This window comes from Sebastes fasciatus, chromosome 1, assembly GCF_043250625.1.
Source record: "Sebastes fasciatus isolate fSebFas1 chromosome 1, fSebFas1.pri, whole genome shotgun sequence".
Lineage (NCBI taxonomy): Eukaryota > Metazoa > Chordata > Actinopteri > Perciformes > Sebastidae > Sebastes > Sebastes fasciatus.
In genome coordinates this window covers 5,969,414-5,996,400 of record NC_133795.1, presented here as the reverse complement: position 1 = coordinate 5,996,400, position 26,987 = coordinate 5,969,414, and the positions used below count along the sequence as shown (strand labels likewise).

At 38.5% G+C, this 26,987-nt stretch overlaps 1 protein-coding gene across 8 annotated transcripts in view; it reads right to left on the bottom strand.

The window, feature by feature from the left end:
• itpr1b (inositol 1,4,5-trisphosphate receptor, type 1b) overlaps positions 1 to 26,223 on the bottom strand; it is a 123,484-nt gene extending 97,261 nt beyond the window's left edge. For all 8 annotated transcript variants that reach the window (XM_074651148.1, XM_074651231.1, XM_074651306.1 and 5 more), the window contains exons 1-10: positions 26,000 to 26,223; positions 22,966 to 23,079; positions 19,187 to 19,257; positions 6,815 to 6,930; positions 6,533 to 6,619; positions 4,673 to 4,831; positions 2,455 to 2,553; positions 2,229 to 2,312; positions 1,436 to 1,582; positions 546 to 650 (exon numbers count right to left, since the gene is read on the bottom strand). In XM_074651148.1, coding sequence (XP_074507249.1) covers positions 546 to 650; positions 1,436 to 1,582; positions 2,229 to 2,312; positions 2,455 to 2,553; positions 4,673 to 4,831; positions 6,533 to 6,619; positions 6,815 to 6,930; positions 19,187 to 19,257; positions 22,966 to 23,057 — 960 coding nt within the window. In that variant the 5' untranslated portion in view covers positions 23,058 to 23,079; positions 26,000 to 26,223. The remainder of the gene's footprint in view (positions 1 to 545; positions 651 to 1,435; positions 1,583 to 2,228; positions 2,313 to 2,454; positions 2,554 to 4,672; positions 4,832 to 6,532; positions 6,620 to 6,814; positions 6,931 to 19,186; positions 19,258 to 22,965; positions 23,080 to 25,999) is intronic.
• Positions 26,224 to 26,987: the final 764 nt, after the last annotated feature.

The following is a 26,987-nucleotide window of genomic DNA, read 5'->3' as shown; positions in this document are numbered from 1 at the left end:
GCCTGGGAGCTCTTCATCCACAGTGACGACACCAGCTCCTTTCTAAAAAGTTCAGAGATTCTCAACTAGAAGCGCTCGGAGCGGCCAGCGAAGAAAGTCGAAGACTTTGGGTGCAGCGCTTTTTCTCTAGGCTGCTGCTCGCAGTCACATACGCTCTCTCTGCCAAAAAAAAATGTCTATATGGACATCACATCACATGATGTGTCGTGATTGGCGTGGTGATATTCAAATGTAACTGGTCATTGAAATTATGTATTTTAATTTGACGTTTTTTATTAATGTGAATTCTTGAGCACATTTAGATAAACAAAATAACTAGCTTTTTATATTACTAAAATCTTACAATCTGGCAGTACCTCTGCGGCCCACCAGATGGCGTTTTGAAGCCCAGAGATAAACTGGTCTAGAGTCAAGACCAACCATGTCAGAGTACTTTGCAGATTAAAACTGGACTTTATGCTACTATGTCAGATACACACTGTATGAAAGGCAATTAACAGTATGCATGGGTACAGAGATAAAATGATAAAGAAGTTGACACACACCTCACCCATCTCAGCAGCCAAATAACAGCCTGTGGCCAAGTGTTTGAACCTGAACAGGCTGTTCCAGTAGCCAGCGCCTCCCCTACATGGGTCATGGTGGACCACCTGGCGACGGCAAAAAGAAAAGGAAAACAAGGTGTAAATAAGCCTAATGTCAAAATGCTGCAAGGCTGCATTATTTGTGTGATATTTTCTGTTTTCTTATGTTTGCACTGAAGAAATATAAACTGTTATCTAGTTAATAAAAGGACAATTACAGTCAAACACCAACGAGTGAATTAGCTTTTTATCAGGAGTACATGCTGGTGATTGATTCTTTCTTTTCGTGTCATGCATGTAAAGTGCCCAACACTCATGGGTTTATGAGACAGTTGCAGTGGTCAAACATTTAATAACATTTCATACAATTACAAAATTACAAGTTATTTTACAGCTCAGTCTCAAAATATTCTGCCCTCCCTACCAAGCTTGGCAAATAAAATCCACTACAAAAAAGGTTCCCTTCCTGACGCAGTTTTTCATTGTCATCCAGCCAAAAGAAATCAACATAAATGGAGGTCATTTTACTGAAAAGTACATCCCTTACAGTATGTCCTATAGACAGGACTGTCAAACAAAAAATAAAACCTCATTCTCACCGAGCTCACACGATTGGCATTAAACCTGCCGGTCTCTTGGGTTAATGGTAATGTTCCTGAGCGTAACTGTGCACATAGGGATCTTTGTCTTTTGTCCAAAATATACTTATCATAAAATTCTACACCGTAGTTTTTCTTCATGAGACAAAAAGACCATTTTTTCTTTCTACATGAGAAACATTTTTGCTCCTAATATCCTGAATGTCACAAAGAAATGAATGACAAATAAAATAGAGAACATGTTGTGCTGACCTCTACTTCCCACAGTGCTTTGCTGCTGGTGGCAGACGTGGCAGACTGCCGGCCGGTTGTTCGAAGGAAAACATACTGTTTCTTCCTGTGGTCGTCACAAGTGAGGAACTTCTCCTGCTCTGCATGGAACAACCGGACTACGTCACCCTGCAATTACATACACACAAAAAGACACAAACACATACATGCACAGCGTGTAACGGATTAACAAGTAACATTTTTTACATGTATGTCAATATTTTATTGTATTTTTTTTTTTTTTATTTTGCTGGTGATTGTTTTTTTAAATGAATCACAAATACTGAATTTCCATGTTTTAGTTTTTTTACCATGTTTTTTCACTTTTTTTTATTTAAATTTTTGGTACAGTACATGCAATACAATATAATACAAGAGATGACAAGAAAATGAAAAAGGGGGGGATAATAATAATTATAAAACATTGAGAGAAAAAAACAAAACAAGATAAGACCCTGCTCTAGGTGGAGTTATAAAGAGAAAACCTCATTTCACTGTGTTCGTAATGTCATGGCTGGACTCCATCTCCTAATGAATTTGGGTCTTTGAAGCCTCAGTGAGTTATTTGTTCCATTTCATACAGTATATGTCCCATAGTTTTTGTATCCATAATTTATAGGTGGGGTGTCGTGGACTTTAACCAATTGAGTGTAATACATTTCACCGCTGTTGTAAACAGAATTTGGATTAAATATTTTTGTTTTTTACTGTGTTAAATGTGACCTAATACATCTGCTCTGAAGTTGATGTCATACAAAAACGTGAGAGTACTTACCCCTTTGAGTATCGTTTCCTTGTTGTCACTCCATTTCATGAACAGAGTAACTTTCCAACTCGTGTTGCAATTTACAGAATTAACCTGAGAGGCAGAAGAGAGAGGAGTGTGTGAACAAACTAGAGAAATGGATGTCTTATTATACATAAAATAAAGGCTTTTAAACCTAATTTTAATATTCCACTTTAATAAAGCAAATGTGGAATATATCTTGGGTCTTATTTACCTCATTGCATCCTGGGTTGTCAACTAGCTGGTGGCTGCTGGCATGTAGAGGCTGACCAGCGTTCACAGGATTAAGGACCACTTTATCTCCAATCACCACCTGCAGGGGCAAAATAAATAAAAACACAGAACACACTGAATTCAAAGGAGTTTTTAGTTTTAGATGCATTCAATAAAATCAAAACGGAATATGTTACTGTAACTCAGAAACAAGACATGATACTATAGTGCAATATGGACTAGAATGGAAGTGAATGGAAGCAATAGAAAATCTTGAAACAAGATGAAATACTGCTGCTCTGTGTGGGATTGAGCACTCCATTTAAATCCCAAACCAAAAGTATGTCACATCCCAAGATACTAGCCATCATTCTTCCACTGCCTTTCCTCACAAGGTGAACATAACGTGCAGCTATGGGAGACCTGGTTACACTGGTTCTAAGCACTAGGGGGAGTCCTGCACCATGCTGTGTGTGTGAAAGGACAGGATCAGACAGATAATCATTAAGGTGTAGCCTTGAGATGGAGCATCACTCAATAACCACAAAGGAATGTCAGCAGCAAGCATCAACACAAAAAAAGAAGAAAAAAGTTTTGTTCTGAATGTAATCATCAGTAACTTATTTGTGTTTGCTCACACTACTGAGTGCACACACGTTAAACTCTATAAACAGCTCCACTGTTGGCTGGCAAACAACTGAAAAAACAATATGACTACTATGTGAGAAAGGGTTTTAAACTAAACACTAGTTTCAGTCCAGTGAACTGATCAGTTATAAGTAATGGCTATTCTACGCAATTATTCTATCCAAGGAAAAACTGCACATTCAGTCCTCAAGTGTAAACTTTTAAGTTTCCACAAAACCATTACATACTGTATCACGTAGCCTCTCTCTCCATTGACCTTGAACAAGACACTTGTGTCAAAACTGGAGTTGATCAAGCTGGATGTGTGAAATGCAGATGACGCATTTCCCCAATTGGATTAATAAAGTGTGATTAATTAGCAAATTAGCCATCGTAACTCCATCAACTTCCATCAGCCACGAGCAGAAACTAAAGCATTATCAGCAAATGGTAATGTTAATGGTGTGTGCTATGTCTATAGTTCCACATCTTATATCTTTAAAAGACTACTCCACCAATTCAGCATCACACTTTTATAGCATTGTCAGGCTCGTATATTATTTTAAGGGCTGTCAAAGTTAACTCGGTAATACACAAACTCGTTTTAACGCCACTTGCAATTTTTAATTAACCTTTTAAAAATCCGACAGGTCGTCGTCGGGCCTGGCCGCTATTCAATCTTTCAGAGGTTGTAGCGGGCTCAGTTTTTAAGCTAGAGTGAAGATACTGCTATCATATGAAACTAGAAAAACCTAAGAAATCCATTGGTATCAACCATGTCATACTAGCTTGTCGCAAAGGAGGCTACATAACGCTCCAAACCTACGCTACATTTTGGCGAAGAAAAACTGGCATGGCCATCTTCAAAGCGGTCCCTTGACCTCTGACCTCCAGATATGTGAATGTAAATGGGTTCTATGGGTACCCACGAGTCTCCCTTTCACAGACATGCCCACTTTATGATAATCACATGCAGTTTGGGGCAAGTCATAGTCAAGTCAGCACACTGACACACTGACAGCTGTTGTTGCCTGTTGGGCTGCAGTTTGCCATGTTATGATTTGATCATATTTTTTATGCTAAATGCAGTACCTGTGAGGGTTTATGGACAATATTTGTCATTGTTGTGTGTTGTTAATTGATTTCCTGTAATAAATATATACATACATTTACATAAAGCAAGCAGATTTGTGCATTCCCATGTTGATACGAGTATTAAATACTTGACAAATCTCCCTTTAAGGTACATTTTGGACATATACAAATGTGATTAATGATTAATTTCCGATTAATCGTAATTAACTATGGACAATCATGCGATTAATTGCGATTAAATATTTTAATCGATTGACAGCCCTATTATTGTTTCTTTAAATTTCAAATCTTCTATTTATTCCACGTAAACAAAAGGACATTGCAGCCTGACCTGGTGCTCAGATAGATTAGGCTAACTGTATTCCATCTTCTAGCTACATGTGAGCTCATGTGACTTCTGTTTTCAGAACACCCTGTGAAAAGTCTAAAAATACATCCTTAATTTCTCCCACTGATCATAATTAACTTGCATCCCACCCACACCCCGCTCTACCCACACTGTCTCCCAGGGATCGCAGCTTGTAGAAGGGCTGGATGTAGAACCAGGATCCCTCGTTTCCCGCCGAGTCCAGAGTCACTCTCATGGCGTTCTTCTCCAACAGTGCAGGTAGGCGCTTGTTCACCGTCAGGTATTTATTGCTTTTCAAGTGCAGCAACTGTTGGCAAAACAAGAAACAGTGTTACATGGTTACAAGACACATAACCATCAATGACATTATGCAGACGGTGGAAACAATTAGAAGTTGGAGCAGAGATGGAAATATGTCAATCTGATATAACTGGAGCCAAGGGAACACTTCACGGAAAATATGCATCTCCAGAATGGTGCGGTATAGTTCTTGAAATCTCTTATCCTTAAATATTTCTCATGACCTCTGTTGGTTCACCCATTTAAACAGTTCCCACCCTGTCAAAAATAATCTATTGCCAGCTAGACTGGAATCATATAAGCTCCGCATATTTTTGGGGCCCACAGACGACTTAACTGAATGCCCAACTTAATCCTACAACGTGATTTATGGGGTTAGAACCAGCGGAGTAGAACCGATGAGGCTTTGATGCAAAATGCCAAGTTCACCTCTCTGTAGCGCTGCACGATTATGGCCAAAATGATGATATATCAATATTGAGATCTGAGTTTTTGTTTTGCACGTCTGCTCTCTGTTAAAGGGACTGTTTGTAACTTTGTAAGCGTATAAATGTACCGGGTCGGGACACATGCGCGCTCGCATATGCACGCTCGCGTATGCGCGCTCGCGTGTGGCCGCTGTACTCTCCTCCTCTGCCTGCTTTCCCCTTCACTCAGACAGCGCGCCCGTTCTTGCGTACTCGCTCCACCTCTAGTCGTGAACGCGCGCTCACTCCACACTGCAGAAGAGTTAGTTTAGCTCTGAGAATATCTAGTGAATGTACAGGGGACGTTGGTGCAGAAATAAATGCTGCAGCTCCTCCAGACCAACAGAGGTTTCCCGTGTCTTGTGAAGTGACGGGGCTCTGCAGAGAGTTACTTTATCGTCTTGTTACTGACCGATGCTCGTTCAGGTATATTTAGAGCGAGCAAGCACGAGCCCGAGGCTGACTTTCGTTGATTTCACGGCCACAGGTTTCGCTGTTAACAAGCATTTCTGAAAGTTACAAATAGTCCCTTTAAAACGAGTAATACAGTATATTACTCTTCTACTCTGGACTGCAGACGCAACATTCGGGAACGTTTTCTACAGGCTGCTGCTGCAGGGTGCACGCGCAGCGGCATGACAGCTCCCCAAAACATGTCGATCGCCCCCTGGTGGCTGGCTGTTAGTTTAGGAAGCACTTCATTTGATATGCAGCGTAGTTTTTGCTAAGCGGAGCATGCATTTTAAACATAATTATCATAGTCGATTATGTTCATTTAATTGTGGGAAGACTAAATCGTGATCGCGATGAACATTAATTGTGCAGCCTTTCCTCTCTGTGTTAGACAGTTAATAATTTCCTGCGGCAAACCAGGAACCAATTGGTGGTCACTATTGCTAGAATGAAAGTTCATTCATTGCAACTAGGGCATCCTACACTGTACAATATGTACGGTCTCCCTCGAGTATGCCACCGAGCAGGAATGCATGACCATTCTTGGTTTCAGGTGATCTCATACCTGTGTGCAAACCATTCCTGGGCAACGAGCAAAGCAAGATAAGACATTGCAACCGACAGCTTTACAGCACGTCTTTGTGCTGTAGCAGTTATTTAAAACTCTTCTCTCTGATTAAAACTGAATTATAGTCAATATCGTCAAGGACACAGTGTCATATATGGTGCTAAATGTTGCTGCAGAACTATTAACCAAAGCGCCTTATCTCGGAGGTTCCTGAACACACCTGAATGACATTTCCATACTGGATGACTGATCCCAGCAGCTTGCGGTTTTCAGACTCATTCTGCTTCTTCTCCAGGTCGGCAGCATGCTAAAACACAGAGCAGGGAACACAGATGCTCAAGGAAACAGAGGGCATCCAATACTATTTCTGGAAAGAACGATGCTACATACACATTTCAGATAAATGCAAGGCTGTAGCTTTGTGTCATTAACACACCAATCCATTATTTTCACTATGACAAAAGTCAAAGAGCAGACAAACTAAGGTGAAGAGGAAACTCACATGGAGTTTGGTGAGGAGGACTGTGTCAGTGGTGCTGTTGCCTCCGGGTTTTGCCGCTTTCCAGAACTGTTTCTGTGCTGAGTATCTGTTCATAGGACACAGTTTGAAAAGGCAGTCTGGGGAAAGAAGACAAGAAGAGAAAGGTAAAGAGTCATCATCACGTCGTGTTAGTTTTTCCTCTACAAATACCAGACTAACTGACTTCATCTTAAAGAGATGCAACTCAAAAGACAACAGCAACATTTTGGAAAATTGGTCCGCTAGTAATATTAGTAATGGGAAAATAGACATCAAAATCATCAAATGTATCTTTACCGTACTTTAGCACTCCACATTAACACTCTGGCATTCACTATTTTATCTGTAATAGCAGGCCACTGTAACAAAGTGAGAACTTGTGTGACAACATGGCTAAATTGAGAGTACATTTATAGTTTATGTGATTCAGTTTTCATACTGGAATCACTTTACCTCACATTTTGTTAAGGAAACATTTTTTTTATTGCATCACAGATAGGACAGATCTTTTTTTTGTGAAAAACAAACAATCTTAAATAAGGTAAACATGATTCATAAGGTCCCCCCATGCATAAATAAATAAATAAATAAATAAATAAATAAAAGGAACATTGTGTGAGCCTGTTTTTTCTTACATGATCATTCCTGTACTTTTCAAATCAGGCTCTATTTTTCGCTTCTCTACCATGATAGCAAGCCAGACAGCTTTTTCAAGTCACTTGTGAGGATAGTCACGATTATCCCGATAATGGAAATTCACTACGATCAACTTATTGTCAGTGTTTTTTTTTTATCGTGATCCGCAATAAAAACCTATATCGTCCCATCCCTAGTAGAAAGCAGTAAATCCTTCACAAATTCTGAAAACAACAAGACTAGATACGTCTTAATCAGTCCCAACACATGTACTCCTGGATTTGCTTTAGAATAGTAAATATATTTGACGCTTGACTCTGCACAAATGGTACTAGGCCATATTCTCCTGAGGTTCTACAAGATTGGTTTTATTCTTTACAATACCATATCAATATTAGAGGTAGGTATTATAACAATTGTGTCCCTTTAGACTGAGCCAGTCTTGACAACTACCGGCCACGTTGCCATGACATTTGCTGTGGATATGCAAAGAGTAAATCCATGTTTCCATATTTTCTTTTCGGTTCACTACTGGGTAAAAATGTCCACTTGTACACGAGAAATACCCAAAGAGTACATTCATGCTCCTCACAGGATAAACCCTACTCATTTTAAACCTTCTATGATCTCTCCTCTTGTGCTTCCTTCTGGCCAAAACAGCATCATTCTACTCATCATCCCTATGATGTGAAATAGGCCATGAAATGGTGCCAATCTGGTGGTGTTGCCATCAAAGGGCATCAAGGATAGAGAGACAGGCAGAGCAGGCGTCTGCTCTTTGGGGGGGCCAAAGAGCTGGATTGCCCAAGGGCAAATATTTGGACCACCTAGCAGCTTCTGGCTACGAGGCCAAAGAGATAATAGAATATTAAAGATGTCAACATCTTTGATGGAGTTCGACATCTCAACAACACCAACTAAAACTTCAAGAGGGACAGCTACTGGGTCACCTAATTTGCACTGCTGTACCCACAGTACACCCGACCACAGTAGTCGGTGCCAAAACGCCACACCTCATCTCACACATGCACATTTTAACAATGGAGACACAGTCAGGACATTTAGTCTTCCTGGTTTACCTGCTCAGCTTCCCAGCAATAATATACTGTTTTAAACAAACAGCATCTGCCGTATTTAAATATGCTAATTTGTCCTTGTGGTGTAGCTCTGCATCCTCTCTTTAAACTGAAAGGAAACCTTGTAGGGATCAGTAGCGACTAGAAATCACTACACAGGATATAAATATGTCAAAATGGTTCATCATTTTGTACAGGGGACCTGATGATCTATAACCGGAGGTAAAAATAGCCACCCTGGCTGCCTCCATCTGAAATGCAGCCAACAAAGGAGTCTCCTGGGGTTAGCCATCCTGGGCCATGGGGTGGAGGACAGGCAGAAAGGAGGCCAAGGACCAACGGAGAAAATGGGGCACTGGGAGAACATCTGTCTGACGGGAATGAGCAATTGGGGTTATGGTGAAAAAAAAAGAAAAGAAACTGGGACGTATGTGAATTTCATGGGCGGGGAGGTATTTAGCCTAGGGTACGTTTACAGCACAAAGATGATAAGAGAATAATGAACAAACTCTCTAATAGCCCTTATTTAAATCATTAGGTCTAGGGATGCTCATTTTGAAAAATGTTCTTAATCGTTAACTGACAAGATTTGTGCCTCACATGCAGCGGTGTACCAGCTGCAGGAGCACAACAGATATTGGTTGACGAGAGTCCCCAGTTCACCGTCCAGGAGCGTTAACTTAGCAGCCACGGAGCTGCGTGTAAAGTCACGGACATGCAGCCACTTTCCCAGTAAAAGTCTCCACATTACATTTAGTTTAGTTTAGCAGGTTGTCAGCTGTGTGTCTGCCCGGCATAACGATGCTTTGTCTGCCCGGCATAACGATGCTTTGTCTGCCCGGCATTACTTTAGCGAGTGTCCAACAAACAGTGTGTGTATTTGTACTACGTTAGCAGCTCTAGCATTGCTGGAGGCTTCGTGATCGCCGCCACACACCTAGTCTGGTTAACTTTAGAGAGTTTCCAACAGACCGTGTGTGTGTGTGTGTGTGTGTGTGTGTGTGTGTGTGTGTTGGCGCTGAGTGTGAGGTTGTTGGTGGCGTCATAGATGTGGACGTTGGTGTAGCATTGTATGTACAGTTTATTTGATGGTGAATAAATGCTACGAAACTACAACTCCTCCGCTCCGCTACAGCGAGCTGGAGCTGTTCTTTTAATACATCCATGGAGAGACCGGAGTCAGCTTCCTGTATCCTGCAACTCCGGCTCCGCCTCTTAAGGTGAGCTGTTAAGGTGGACCAGCTTTTCTCCTTAAAGAGACGAGCCGCTCCTCTGGGCTGCTCAGCTTTTCAATTCATCATTAACAATTCTTTTCACCGTTTTAACCGATAGCGTTAATCGGTTAAAATGCTTAATGTCGGTTAACGGTTAAACGGTTAATTATGGACATCCCTAATTAGGTCCTAAAAGTAAAACGCACTAATAGCCAAATCCAGAGTTATTTCCCTTCCTCCGTTCATGTGAATGAGACCCAGACTGTGACGACAGCGCAAGCCGTGAGGACGGCGTGATGCTGGGAATCATGTGACCGAGCAGACGCTGCTGCGCATGTCCGATGGGCCCAATGGATGCGGAGGATCGCCGGGAGAGCCGGGTACTTTTCCAGAGGGAAGTCGAACCATTTAGGCTTCATGCGCCACTGAGCAATTTTCATAGGAATGAACGGGATAATAAATCCATGATTTCTACCCACTGCAGCTTTAAGTGTCTCATGTGACCCACAATATACATTCTATGGAAGCGAAAATGACAGTTATGTGACTCTACACCTGTCAGTGATGATTTATTATATCAGGAATAGTGAATGAGTGAACACAAAGGAGTGATTTCTGACCCAGTTTCTAAATCTAACGCTCAAATCTAACACTTTTGAAGACACCTGAACTGTATCCAGTGTCATTATGACTTATGTCATAACAGGAAAAGCACAGGTGGATCTGATAACATTAATGATGGCCCCATTCCAACGTCACACCCACAATGTCAGGGCTGGCAGTCATCATTAATGGTATTAATTATACCAGTGTTTGACAAGTCTAATTATCCGCAATTATTATATGATATTCATTCAGAACAGCGGTACATGTCACACAAATAACAAACATTCCCTCCATCTCAGAGAAACTTGATTGTAGAGTGTGAACTTTAAGGTTTGACAGTGACTACTGACAGCTGAAAGACAGTTTGTAGTTTGCTCCTTCACAGTGAACGGAGACAGCGGTCGTCTCAGATTCACAGCAGTTACAAAGGATTTCAAAAGAGCTTTCACATCCTTAGATATTTCTCAAAACATTCCTGCTCCATAATCCATTTTCCCCACTGTATAACTATCTGCTCTGTAGATTCCAAAACATTCACATGTTCAAAAACAATATGACCAAATACACTGCTTCCATGTTAATCCTCATGCATGACCCTTTCAAGATTGCGAGAAGTCACATGTACGACCACCAACCTCCTGCTCTACCACAGATCACAACCACTCTATCCTGTCTCAGTCTAGTGTTTGACTGTTGTAGTTTAATGACTATTCATCTCACTTCCTCTAATAAAACAAAACACTAACCTCGTGGTAGCTAGTTTTTCCCACGTGATCTACTTTATCTTCCTTATATCTGCAACGGTAAACTTCTAATCAGCCCTGATCTGTTTTGTTTATGTGAAGCGAATGACTGCAGCCTTTTATTAGCAGCGATGTGTACAAAACAGATTCATTGGTCTGTCTGGGTTTCGTTTATCTCCTATGACTAGATACCACTTTGGGTAAATGAGAATTTTTCTTGTGTGTGTTTTTGTAGTGTGGATGAACTGTCCCTGTAAATAGAGCTAAAGAAAGCTGGAATCATCCAATAATTTCATTCTTCACATACCGATGTAACAATAGATCTACCCTTGTTGGCTAATTTAAGCATTCCTTGCATGGAATGTTATCTCTAGCAAAACTGATCTGCCAAAATGTTATCAACCAGAACATACTGAGAACAAACTCATAAATGACTCCTCTTCAGAAACAAAATATTTAGTCTGTTGTCTGGACAACAGGGCAGCTCATCTTGGTTTGCTACTTGATAGGTACACATCCCTTTCTGTTCATATAAGAATGAGATGCGCTTTGTTTAGGAACCCTGCATATTAAGTGATTTATGTCACACAAAATGACCATGACCATGGTTTTGGTTTTATATGTCCAGGTTTTGAGATGTCTGTCTGTGAGATTTCTGCTGCCATCCCAGTACAACATACAGCATTGAAAAACTTGCCAACAATGTGTTTTACAATATGGTTACTCTGGAAAGTCTGCAAAACATGCCTCAGCTGTTTTCATTGGAACTACTTTTACCAAAAGAAATAGTCCCTATTTTATATTTTATGAGCTTTTAATGAGTATTTTTATTGAAATGTATTGAATGTTTTTCTGGTGCAGGATATGAATCCTCCACACCAGACTCTCAAACTACAACAAACACACATACATCAAAAATAATACCACAATATACTAAATAATAATTTCATAAATAAGCTTTATGATTATACAAAATATCCTCTGTTGATCAGCATCTTTAAAAGAGTTAACTGCAGGTGCCTGAACTACATCCTCTGGAAGCTCGTTCCATGCTTTTACAGCACAAAGTGGGACATCTCTATTTTCAAAGAAACACTTCAGTGGGATTAATTTGAAGGAGTTCAATCTTAAATCATACCTATTAGTACAAAAGTGGATGACAGGTGGCTCGGCTGTGATGTCATATATTCTGTGAACAAGCTTTTAATGATGTCACCTCTATGTCTCCTGCATACTAGAGGTAGGTAATTGTAATTGTCTTAACGCACAAATCTGGCATCACACTCGGAGACTACACTCCTGCAAAAGTCCCAAAATACACAGTCTGAAACACAGACAAGATGCATCACACATTACAACTGAAAATGTATATCCCAAGCTAACATGATACCTCGATAATATTTAGCAATTTCTGTACGAATGGAACATTCGGGACAACATAAAGCCAAAGTTATTTTACTGCACACAATGTGATGCTTTTGAGCACACGGAGATGTGCAAAGGTCTCCTGCTTGTCTCACTTGATCTCTCAAAGCTTTGTGTACAGACAAAAAAAAGGGAAACAAAAGCAATCAGCATGTAATCAACTTCTACATATTTGAGTACACACACACACACACACACACTCTTCAGTCCATGTATCAACCACTCAGATCAGAGAGAAAGAAGTTAGGTGTAATCTGCTGTGCTACAGCTCCCAGCGAAACAGACTTTCTAGTGTGCTATTAATAGTCAACAAGGATGTTAGGATTTAGTCCTGGTACACTTTGCTTCTGTTTAACACCGGCCTTAATAAGAGAGGTAAGACTGCAACCTGTTGTGGGGTTAGACATGTCCTCACATCACCTATATGAATACTCAAATGATCTGTAATTTAAGTGCATATTTCTAAATGAGCCATAATATGTAATGTGGAAACTGTGGTCTTCAATGAAATAGTTTTTCAATAATAATAATAATCAAACAATAATTATAGAAACAGTGCAACATATGGCACCATGCATTTTTTATATATATATATATATATATATATATATATATAAATATATATATTTGGTGATGCATATCTGACAAGTTCTACTTTTGCTTTTGCTTTTGCACGGTCATGGGTTGACTTAAAGGTGCCAATAGCACATGCTGTTATTTGGGTTAGTCTGCTGTTACTGCTGTTTTATGGTGTGAAACCACAGCTTTGAATATGATTTGAATATAGCTCAGTTAGAAACAGACAAGTGAAGTTGTTTCTTTGTATTCCCAAACGGAAAGGCAGTGTCTTGTTTAAATCCATACAACAGTATTACCTATCAGCTCTTCATCCAATCTATAGAGCTCCTCCTGGTACAGAAAACGGGCCCATACAGTAACTAGGCTTCTGAATGCACATGTACTGTATAGCCAGTACAGCTAGCAGCAGATAACAGAGAGCAATAGCTTGCATTTGTACCTGTAGTGCATCAATTGTGGTAGAGAATGCATGATATGGACATCCTGGACATTTATTAACAACACATCTGGAACTCAGATGTGAAAAATGTCATTAACAGAAAGGGGGATTTTATTGTTGGGTACCTTATCTTGCTGATCCGTGCTATTCTGTGTGTTCCTACAATGAACTGGTAAAGGTCAGTCAGCTGTTTTCAAAGCATTATGAGGAAACTACCGGAGGTTCATGACGTCAAATCATCTGTGCTTGAAAACTGGCACACAGGTGCATCGGTCAATACTGAATTATCTTAAATGTCTATAGGGAAGTAGTCTTGAAAATCATGACAACGAGTGCAAAGACACTCAAATTACATCAACAAAGAACAGTGGCAGGTGTGAACTACCAAAGTCAAAGTCTGAAAATATATTAAATGAACTTTTCTCAATTATTAGACAAGCCCAGTGTTGTCAACTCGTTCCCAATCAAAATAGCCAGCAGCATTAGCTGTTGACTAGCTCCAAAAGTCCCTTAATCTAGAGAGAAAGTCATCGACAGTCGGTCGCTTCAGGCCTCCCTCCAAAAACACTCCATCACAATTATCATTATGAACATTAATATATCATAATTAACGTAAACAAGTCAAGCTAGCAGCTTGTGGAAGACTCCGGTGATGCGCAATGAGTGCACGGTCAGAGTGCACGCAGACAGACAGGTAGCTGTCGGGATGTAATGACAATTTCAGCTAATATAACAAAAAAACGTTTCTAAAATCTTCACCAACTCTGCCTTTAAGTCATTCATTTGTCGTAGTATTGAATCCACATCTCAATTTCAGCATAAATAAATATTTATCTGAGAAAATCAAATCTGCACACTTGTTCATCTCCATCACTTAAATCAATCAGAGAGAAAAAGAATGATTTGAATTACAGCTGACATGTGTCTTTCTCAAAGGTTCAGACCAGGCTGTCATGTTTATTGTGTGTTTATATTAAACACACAAAAAGTACCCCATTAAGGACAATCCACTCGTCGAGACTAGATCAGCTCCAAGTGGATATCTTCCACTGAGTGGATATGAAAATGACACTCTTGAATGAAACCTTATATGACCCGTCTTTGCAGTCGAGTGTGCAGCGGTGGCTCAGTTACTTCAAAAAGCTACAGAGAGATTTTGTTTTTGTTCATTTCATCTACCCCGCACTTCATTTTGCTCTTGATTTAATTTGTTGACGGAGTAAAAATAAAAAAGGCTACTTTATGATGAACGTGTTATACAGAAATCCACTTCTGTGAGGTAGATCATCAATTTGAACAAAGAAATGCTCCTCACTTCACAGAACTGGAGTCACTCTGAGGTTGTTGAAAATAATGTTGTTTACACCTCTACTGGTCATGCATTGATCAGGCTCCAGCAGCGGCACACTGCTGATCAAACACCAAAGGTTGTCTTTTGGTCTGACAGCCATGTTAGTGTTGTCTCAGTTCTAGGAAAAATCCATGTGTAATAATCCCACTTCCGATAAACAGCCATACTCTGCACCTGCTGCGAACCGCCGAGCAGTTCGTACTCACTGGAACCACGGAATCATATGAACACTGACATACTGTCACAACAGACCAATCAACACAACAGCTGCCTCAGACAAAATCAACAATTCCAGATTAACATTAAGTAGAAAGACAGAAACAGCTGTGAGGTGTAATGTGATGCCGTACAGTCAGTTCTGTGGTTATGTGTTGAGGTGGTGCTGGACTGGACCACAAAATATTGAAAAGTGTTTTATATAAACACCTTAAAATGTGTTGCCTGCTATCCAATAAAACACTACATAATAATACATACATAATACATAACAAAATGCAAAGTACGGCCTCAACAACAAGACAAAAGTGAGCATGGCTCACATACCCCTGCTCACTGCTTGACCCCTACTAAAGTAGGGCCAACGGTTTTGCCCTTTTGGAACTAATGGCATTAGTCTATTGAGCACAATCTAGCTTGTTATTATCAAAAATGTTGGGCACCCTGGACTTCCCCTAAAAGGCAGAACTAGACCACACTGTCAAACATCATTCCAGTCTCAACAACAGTTATCACAAAGGTTGTATATTACTCTATACTGAAGGCAGTAGTTCCCAACCTGGGGGGCAGGACGCCCCAAGGTGTCGCAACATGGGACAGAACAAGATAAAACATTTCCACTGAAGAAATGGTTTATTTTTTCTCAAATCTTTTTTTTCTTTCTTGAGATATACAAGAGTTTTACCTCTTTGGGACTCTGAAACTCTTTGGATAACTGGCCCCAGCTCAAAGACATATGCAACTTGTAACAAGGAGTCGTGCGCGGGGCTGCCTCCTCTTAGCTCTTTTAGTCGACTCATCGGTCGTTTTGGTCTTAGTGGACTAAGATTTCTTTAGTCGATGAGTTGTTTTTTATGCTTTTTTCATGCTGAATAACTTATTTCTAAGAAACTTATAAGCACATCTCTGGTAAACACAAGATTTAAAGTGGTGCTTCTTTCTGGAGAAAAGCAGTTTTGCAGATCTGTCGATAAAATCAACTAATGGATTAGTCAACCGAAGTGTTAGTCGACTAAGAATTTCTTTGGTCGAGGACAGCCCTAGTCGTGAGTGGGTCGTGTCTAGAACCAGTGCCTTAGGGGGAAAAATAAAGCTGCTGACATCCATAGATTGTATAAAAGAAGAGGCCACCGGGTCTGAAAAGTGAAGCCAATGCGGAAGTGCCTTAAACTTGCATTATTTCTAATAGCCACTAGGGGGCGACTCCTCTGGTTGCAAAATGAGGTCCAATTCTATAGATGTCTATGAGAAAATGAGCCTACTTCTCACTTGATTTATTACCTCAGTAAACATTGTAAACATGAGTTTATGGTCTCAATCGCTAGTTTCAAGTCTTCTTCAATACAGCATGATGTTCATTTCGTTAATTATGGTCCCATTTACAGTCAAATAGACCAAGAAGTCATTGAAATGCAATAAACGCATATCATGGAGTACACGCTCAAAAGGGTAAGGGGAGCTGAAACAAATCAACAATAAAACTGACCCTGGTCTTCACACAAAAAAAAAAAAAAGATGTATTTTTAGCCACATAGCTGCTTGCTAATCTGTGCAAATGTTCACGCTGTCAGGTTAGAGCCTGCGATAAGATGTTAAGATGTAATGGCAGGTTGCTGTCATGGGCCCCATACTTAACTCTGCATTCTGCCTGAAACTACAAACAAAAACACTACGTGTGGCTACAGGGCTATTACCTACGCCTGGACTGGAGTCTTGCTAGACGAGACAAATTCAATCTAAAAACGTCTGCCCTTTGGTCTGGAAACTGTTCACCATAGGGCATATAATAAATGTCCATCTTTATCGAAAGCAGCTAAAACAACACAGTACATTTATAGGCAATGTTTAACAATTGCATTGCATAACAGCGTAGTAATGATAATATTTAATTCTGTTCATTTGTTATTGCAGACTTATTCTGACGGACCCATTTTATATTTAATTTATACATGCAAATGTTACAGCTATTTCTCAAGGGGGGTCTGAGTGGAGCTCTGAAATACATCCCACTGATATAAATCAACTATGTTAGAGAGCATGCTGTCAAAGAGGACTTCTTCTAAATCATTCTCATTTTTGTCCTTCTTAAGCCAAATAGCCACTAGCTTTTAGTATTATGTGTCGGGCCGTCCTCAACCAAAGAAATCCTTAGTCGACTAACACTCATTAGTGTCTAGACTAATTGATTAGTTGATTTAATCGACAGATCTGTGAAACTGAGTTTCTCCATAAAGGATAACACAAAAGCACCACTTTAAATCTTGTGTTTACCAGAGATGTGCTCATAAGTGTCTTAGAAATAAGTCATTCAGCATGAAAAAAGCATAAAAAAACGACTAATTGACTGAGAAATCTTAGTCGACCGAGACCAAAATGACGGATTAAAGAAGGTCAAACTTAATTATCTGCATTTTCAGTCATGAATGGCTTCATACAATTGAATTCTGATTCAGAGATTTACTTCAGGTTGTGACCAAAATGACACCACTGACTCGTGTCCACTCGTGTTTAAAAAAACAGCTATACAGGCCCAAATAACCTGTAAAGAAAAGTTACATGATATCAAACTATGTTCCCATTTATCTATGGATCTATGTTGTGGTAAAAGGATCTCAAGAGACACTCACAAAAAAGCACCTATCATGACAATGACAGTTACATTTTAAATAAGGTCCTGCAAAGCTTCCTATGTATAAAAATAAATCAACTGAATTAATTTGGAAAGGGCACTGGCACTGACAGTTGTGTCATTTCACTCTTAATTTACTAAAGACCTCCTGCGGAAACCTGCCAAAACTAGAAATGTATTTGCTAGGAAGTGGCAGCCAATTTGATACACTTAGCGGCTACTGCAATAGCTACACCTGTCGTCACCTGGTCAGATGATCATCCATTTCTGCAGTGAATGATGACAAGTCACACGTATCTATCCTGCCTTATGTGTACCAAATGTTTTTCTTAGGTCCTTTCTTTCCAAGTGAGCATATCTGAAAGCAACAGCGCTCATTGGCATTGTTGCTAACCAAGTAAATGATGGCTACCGTCAACCCCCCTTTTTCAAATACATACAGATAATATGCAAATATAACCATTATCATCTCAACATGCTTTACTTCCTAATGCAGTGAAGCAGCGTTTGCTGGAAGGGGAGGGTCACGGCACACTACAGAGAATTTTAAAAACACCCTGTGAACAAAAAATGCCTCCAAGAATTTGAGCAGTTGTGAAGGAAAAAGGGATCTTAGACTCAGCTTATTCTACTATTACTCTTTAGTAAAGATCTAACAGCATGAGAAACACCGGTATTAGGAGAGAATTATGAATTAATTTACATATTATATAGGCCTACTCCTGCAACATAGAAAATGCCCAAACGCCTTCACAGAGAATCATCTAAAACAACCCCTAACTAATGCAATCATCTGCAACATGTGCAGCCAAATTAAAAAGTAAACAAAACAAAGCACAAGACATAAAACTGCATACTGAAAAGACAGACACAAGCCAGTGCCTATCCTATCCTTTCTATACATTAACATTCACTTGACTATATCTGTCTTATCTTTATCTAACAAGAAGAACATCAATGAGATTAAAAATATGTTTTTAAAAAGCGTCTTTTGTTGCAGTACGCAGCAATGGCCACAACTAATGGGAATTCCTAGAGCTGACACTTGATGAAGACCTCTTCCAAAAAGAACCATGAAACCGTTGGATACGTTTGTAGAAGAATTATTAATGTGAAGCATTTTTCTTGGCATCACTTTTACACTTGATTTACTCTCCTCACTCGATTTTCCCTTTCATTTTAGGGGATCAAATGCTCCAGACCTGCTTCTCTAATGTGTAAACTACAGCTGACCTGTCTGAGAGAACACCAAAGACCACGTCGGAAAATATATAATGAGATAAAGACAACAAAACAATAGCTTTTACCAAAACTGATGAAAAATAAAATTACAGCAACAATAGGAAAATGATGTTTATACACTCAAATTGCTGAAAAACTGGACTTATACCGTAGACATCAAGATATCATTAAGTAAGAAGCAAGATTTTGAGGCCTTACCTCTGAATTTCTTGGGTGGGTTGTTGAGGTCGCCTGTGTCTGGTTGAACCACACAGCGGTCATCCACAAGCCTGGGGACACAGTCATCATTATGATGAGTCAATCACTCAAAGACACATGCAACTTAGACTTCAACATCATATACTTTTTTTAAGTAAGAAATTCTCGTTAAGGTATCAAGTTTCTATCACGTTTTTCTCAAGTAATTTGTTCACAACAACATATCAGATTACAGATAAATTAAATACACCGTGGTTGCTGAGCGTTTTTCACAGCATTTTGACATGTGTATTTAATAACATTAATGGCTGCATTTCATTTAAATGGGTCAGTTCCAGGGTCAGTATTACAGTACTATTAACACATATGCTTTTCCTGTCAGGTTAAGTAAGAATGTCCGCTGTGGAAAAAGTCCAACTGGACATAGAAACTGCTTGATTTTAATAACGAATGTCAGCTCGTTCATAACACACGAATAGCAGGATTAAGACATAATTCATTGCTTCGACAATAAACATCAGGTTGGAGACTCGGGGAAGCTTTCATGTTCAATATTTAAGAGGTTGAGAGTTCAAATTGTTAAACTATACTGTCTAAATCTCTGCAACCCACTGAAAGAGTGCAAGCCGCCACAAGTAAAAAAAAAAAGGCTTTCTGAAGCTTCAAAGGAAACGGAGCAACAGGTTTCCTCTGCATTTCTGCCCAGGAATTAATGTATTGAGCATTATGAAAGGAAATATGCATAATGGGAGAAGCGGTCAACCAAGGATTGGGAGGATGAAGATAAAGATTTATGAACTGTAAAGTCTTTATATATATTTTTTTATTTATTTTATATTTTCATTTATTTATATTTAACATATTTTTATTGTACCTCCTGTACCCAAGAGAGGAACCAGGGCTTCTTTCTTAAAGAATGCAACAACAGCGCTACCTCATCATAATCCACTTTAGCACCATAATTCCACCTCGTCTTTCCAATTAAAAGGCAGAGTCCGCAATCTTGAGAAACTAGCAGGAGTACATTAGATTTTAAAAATTATCCAACCAAACGGGATAATTACAGTCCTGTGACAGTCACATATACCAGACTTTTTATTTTATTTGTCAGAGCATTTGATTTATTGATTGCTGTCGGGATGTAATGAGAATTAATTAATATAACAAAAAACGTATTTGAACAGCACTACCAACCCCAGCTTTAATAGCTTCATTATACCCAGGAATTATAGGGGAACCCCCTGGGTATACTATCAGATAGTAGAGCAGCATAAATAATACAATTCAGTAGGATGCTCTAGTCGGACCAGTCAGTTACATCTTTTTATAGCTCATGCGGTAGAGGCTACTCTGCACTGCAGGAGCACTGTGATGATGAAGGAAGAAAGCACATGGTGCGAGAGTCTCCTCTGAGGAAACGAGGAGCCATCGCCTTGATCACACTGATGGGCCAAGGTCCAAAAGGAACAGGAGATTTAATGGTCATCTATATTCAAGGTGAAGAAGAAACCTCCTCTTGCATTCTGGGATACAGCATCATGTGGCCGTATCTCATCTTCCTCATCCATCCTCTCTGAGCCAGCTGTGCTCCAGGTGGCCGCGGCCGTCTCTCAGGGGTCACATTCAGTATGCTGACAGCAAAAGAAACACCTAATACATCGATGCTATTTATAGATGCGCCCTCTAAGCTCTTCTCTTTAACAGCGAGAGCTCACAGCAGCGGTGGAGGGAAAATGATTACTAGGCATATCACCGCTAAGACGGGAAATTTGACAAACGAGCTCTGTCACGGTGGCCGTCTTCAAAGCTGTGCGCACATTTGTTGCCATGGTGGGTGACGCACAACACTAAACTGTGAAAGAGCATGGTCTGTGAGAGCTGGCGAGGAGGAGAGCTCTACGCGGCCTGTGGTGAGTGGCGAATAGTGACATGGCAAGAGGAGGATGATTGTAACACTTAAAAAGAAGAGGACAACACAAATACTGTTCTCATTTTCACACTGTGAGAAGAAAAACACCCTGGAGCAGGAAATAGTAAGGAAAAAGAGGAAAGAGACGGTCTTGATGCAAGAAAATGAAGTCTGGAAAATAGAGCCTGACATGTCAGATATGCTGGACAGGGACATTCACATCAATGATCAAGCTCTCTCTCCATCTTCAATCTTCTTCTTTTAGCCTTCTGCTAATTCGGTGACTGTCAATTGCACGTCAAGATTTGCTCAATTTGACCGTAATGAGATGTTTAACTCGTTGCCTGCAATTAGGGAGGAGGAAAGACGTCAAGTCCTTAAATAAACGGTGCTCAGCATGTAGCAGGAAGAGACGGGGTAATTTGAGGCGAGAGTACCAACTAAGCAGAGAATATCAATGAAAAGAACAGGAGAGCAATGACTATAGTGGGGATCAACCACCTCTCAAATGACATCTTAACACGATTACATTTGCCAGACGATGTTATCGTTAGCGGCTGAGTATTCTGCTCTGTGTTCACAGATAAGACAAAAACCATCAGATTAAGGGAAAACAGATAATTGACTACAGTCAATTTTTCCATTGAGTAGCAGACCACAACTGCAAGATACAGTACATGTGGGAGTCGTTAACTTTAAAGTTGAATAAACAAGATTCATTTGGTTCTGCTGTAAAAGATTCAGTTTCTTCTTCTAGCAGTTTAGTTAGTTTATTGTCTATTTCTGTGTTAAACATCTGGCCCATCCAGTGGGAAACATCCAGGTCTGAAAAGTGAAGCCAATGCAGAAACAACTTAAACTTGCATTCTCTCTAACAGCCAGCAGGGGGCGACTCCTCTGGTTGCAAAGAGAAGTCTGATTGTATAGAAGTCTATGAGAAAATGAGCCGACTTCTCACTTGATTTATTACCTCAGTAAACATTGTAAACATGAGTTTATGGTCTCAATTGCTAGTTTCAAGTCTTCTTCAATACAGCATGATGTTCATTTAGTAAATTATGGTCGTTTTCGATTAATATCGTTTTCGTCTTACAACTTTAACCCTTTCACAGTGTTTTCAGTTCATGACAGTTAATTGTAACCTTTTTGGTCACCTAAAAAGGTCTTATTGAACGTTCGGTTGTGTTTAGCTCCACCCTCTCGTGTCACTTCTGGTTGCAAAAAATCAAGATCAACATTTTTATATCCATTTCACGATATATATCGTCATATTGCCCAGCCCTAGTTCCATCCCACATGGGATTACAAGACACCCCTATTTTACAAAACATATGTACAGTATATGGAACTACCAACTGTGTTAAATATGAGTTTCTTTCTTATAAAATACACAACATAGGGCTAAGAACGTTGTGGTTAAATTTATGCAAATAAAATTACAGCAGAGCAAATGGGCTCGGCTTATTACTGTGGACAAAATAAATACTTGAGCTCGAGTGTGTTTAAAGATAGAAAGGCATTCTGCAGTCCTCATTCTCTAGTTTAACTATTAATTCAAGTCCATATCCGTCTTTGCATAACTTCACTAAATTCTCACAACTGATTTCTTTCACTGAAATCAGATCACTTGTTATTCACCATAAAATGTGGAGGAACAAATACTTATGTTGACAGTAACTGCCTCCAACCAAACAGGGGCATTAAATCCATCAATTACATCAATCATCCATTATACTCCCTGTCAACTAAAAAACAGCAACCATGTAGATCCTCACATGAGTTACTGTGTTTATTCTGTAGCCTGTACTGTTTTATAGTTGTGTATTCTGCACAGCGGGACAATATTGTCTAAAACAACAAGAACACTTACCCTAAAGTGCTGATAAATCCACTGGTGGAGCCCTCTGCATACAGGGAACAAACGTCCCCTATATGGAGGAAACTGGACATCTTGTCCGACATGGTTCCTCAGCGTTGTCTACACCTGCAAAAGATTGACACCAAAGGTCTTTAGAGAGCAGTCACTACATCAAATCACACGCTTTGAACTATTTCACTCAGCTAGTCAATGTGATCAACAGAAAATAAACGACAATTTTAATATTCCATTATTCCAAAAATACTAAACATTTGCACGTTATGTTGCAGCTCCATGTTCCTGCACACATACTGTAGGTTAACAACAGCTGATTAAGTTGAAAAGAATTTGTAAACAGCAATGGTTATGATGATCATAAACATTACTTTTATGACATTGACTTCTTCTGTAGTTTGTGGTTGTTTGGGTCTAGACCATCTAAAGGTGTTAGCCTATCCTCAGAGCACCACCTACTGTAAGATCATGAGTGACAATAACCTAAAATCATATAATTACAAAATTAGACTCGTTAAGTTAATCTTTGCCCTTCTATGAATTTTGACCTGTGTATCTTGGAGGGCTGCAACTAACGATTATTTTCACTGTCGATTAATCGGCTGATTATTTTCTCGATTAATCGATTAGTTGTTTGGTCTATAAAATGTCAGGAAATTGTGAAAAAGGTTGATCAGTGTTTCCAAAATCCCAAGATGACGTCCTCAAATGTCTGTCCTTTTGTCCACAATGCAAAGATATTCAGTTTACTGTCATAGCGGAGTAAAGAAACCAGAAAATATTCACATTTAAGAAGCTGGAATCAGAGAATTATGACCTTTTTTTCTTAAAATAATTACTCAATTCGATTAATCGATTATCAAAATAGCTGGTGAGTTTGCAACTAATCGATTAATCGTTGCAGCTGTAATGGGTTCTGTCCTTTTCAATTTAAAGCATACATTTACAAATAGACAAATATCATGAAAGAGTTCACAGCTTATTCAAGTTGGACACATTTGTGCAAAGAATTATTAGAAATGAAACAATGAAAAATACCTGCCAAGAAAAAAACTCTCTCTGTGCACTGTGCTATTGTTAGCTGTGTGAAACCAATAACCTACATGTACATCTTAAATGTAGGTCACCATTCTTTAGCCTGTGTCCAGGTTGAGAGAATATAAACCTGTGTGAAAGAAGTCATACACTCAATACACTGTCACTGCCGTTATAGATCAAAATTCTTACAGTCTTTAATGCACAAACATTATTAAATATGTACATATCATCTGTCACTGTCAATATAAATCCTACTCACTGTGCATACAGTATATAGACATGTATACAGGTACATACTGTACATCGATGATTCGTGGCGCGAAATAATTTCCTATAAATAATAAAACTATGCTGCATTATTAAAAAGTGTATATCTACAGATGGGGACCGTTTGCACAAATAAAACAAGCATATTGTGTCCATTACACCCACGTTAGCTTTAGGCCAATAGAAACTCTGATGTGATTGTGACACACAGCAATAAGTTCATTATTTTGAAGTTGAAGCACTCACTGAACGTCAGCTTTAACCAGGTAAATTTAAATATCTGGATTTATTAGGGACTATGTCAGTCTTGCTGCTGTTCATTTTCTGAAATCTTTAAGATTAATTACTTGAAATGTAGCCTATAAATGCTGTCAAATGCAATTTGAATAAAATCACCCTCTGTTTAAAAGGTATGTAAGTGGTATTAACATGATTCAAATCGAAATGTGGTGCTGTTTATCACTATGAAACAGGTCTGAAGTATTTAGGTTGAAAAGTTGTAGAATACAAATAGTTCCAATAGCAACTAAGAGTGCAAATGGTAGTAAGCAAGATGATTAATCAGTGTTACGATTATTAGGGTGTCCCTGGCTCCAAAATGTTTGAGAACCCCTGCTGTACATACCAGTCCATGTATATCCATTCGGTGTTTATTTATTTGCTCTATTTGTATTGTTTACAACTTCCAGAAAACTTGACTTGTATTTTTTTTATTTTAACCTATTTCTTATTTTACTGTTGGTCATTGGTGCTTTTTATATATAGGCTATTTATATAACATTTATGCATACACTTTTTCACAACTTGGGTACATAACAGTCATTATAACTGTTATGTCATTTTATCTTATTCTGTTTTTATAATTCAGAAAATATATATTTTTTACATATAAGGTTTTAATCTTGGAGGAGGAGAATGTGGTGGCCTTATTTTTTAATTCAGTATAATTCAATTACTTTAGTCATTCCCCAGCAGAGCACACATCTCAATGAAACACACAGGACAAAATTATACAATATAAATTATGTTTTTTGTTTTTCATAATCCCAAAAAAGTTAAAACAGTAAAAAGTTTTTAGAATATTTTTTTTTTTTTTTAAATGTACTTTTATTTGTCCTTGTCCCTGCTGTTATTTCTATTTCTGTGTAAGTAGTCTACATATTTAAACTGACTCTTCACCCAACACCATTAAGTGATCAACATGATCTATTATTTATCTGTTGACAAGGATGTTGTTCTCGATAAACACTCAATTTTAGCATCATTTTAGCTTGAAATGTGGCATAAACTCACAGTTTGCAACACTGTAACAAACAAACCATAACTGTTTTAAAGGGAGGAAAAGCACAAACTATGACATTTCTCATTAAATACACGTTTATTTCTATTTCTATTAGGTCGGTGTGAAGTTGAAGGTCACATATTTACTCCTTAACTGCGACACAAAGTTACTATTTTCTCTCAGTAGAGCTCACTGCCTCGATATGTGAGCGTCTTGTGGTCGTTTTAAACTGTTTTGTTAGATAATAAAACGGGATATTAAACATTTCTCTGCTAGCTGAACAAACAAAGCCTCATCTCTCATCTGTGAGCTGCAGCAGAACAGCAACACATGAACATGAACGCGTGGGCTCATCGTTACTTCCTCTACAGAGAGGGATGCTGCTGCTTTCAGCTCAATGAGACAGAATGAACAATAAAACTACAGTTAGATGAGATACTTTACCTGGTAGGAACGGGAGGACAAGTCAGAGATAGAGAGGATGGGGAGAACCGTGAGAAGAAGAAGAAGAAGTGGGTCAGCACAGGATAATTTCCACAGATCTGTCCTCGGTTAAGTCCATGGTAGTGAAACTCCTCCAGGTAAGAGCAGCAGGCTGAGCTGAGCTGCGTTATCTCTGACAGCTGAATGTGTCCTCGGCAACAATCCGCTTCTTACCTCCTCCACATGTCACCGAGGAAACGCCCCTTTCGGTACTATTTATACTGCAGCTACAGCTTTCTGGGTAATGTGGTTCTTTAGGGGTTTGTGCTCGTAGAAAGTATCTGATACTCCAATTTTTAAAAAGGTATTGTTGAATTGATAGAAACAAGCGTGTTATTTAATTTAATTAGATTTAATTTTATTTTATTTTATTTTATTTTATTTTATTTTATTTTATTTTATTTTATTTTATTTTATTTTATTTTATTTTATTTTATTCAATTTATCTTATGATATCTTTTTTATTTTATTTTATTTTATTTTATTTTATTTTATTTTATTTTATTTTATTTTATTTTATTTTGTTTTATTTTGTTTTATTTTATTTTAGTTATTATTTAGAAAACATTTTTAGATATATTTAATTTAATTATTAAATATTAATTTATCTTTTTTTCTCTTTTTTTCTCTACATTTATTTTATTTATTTATTTATTTGAGTTTTTTTCTTACTACCATGAATTATATTACTGTAGTACTTATTACTTTTAATTCTAATTAACTAATTAAATTATTTAAAAAAATATTTTTATGTTATTTTTTTTCTGTAACTTTACCTCTAGGGGTGTGAAGAAGTCAGGACCTGTCTCTGTGTGGGAGTGGGAAGCGATGTGTATGTGCGTTTTATTTTATTTTATTTTATTTTATTTTATTTTATTTTATTTTATTTTATTTTATTTTATTTTATTTTATTTTATTTTATTTTTTATTATTTGGATTTTTTTTTTTT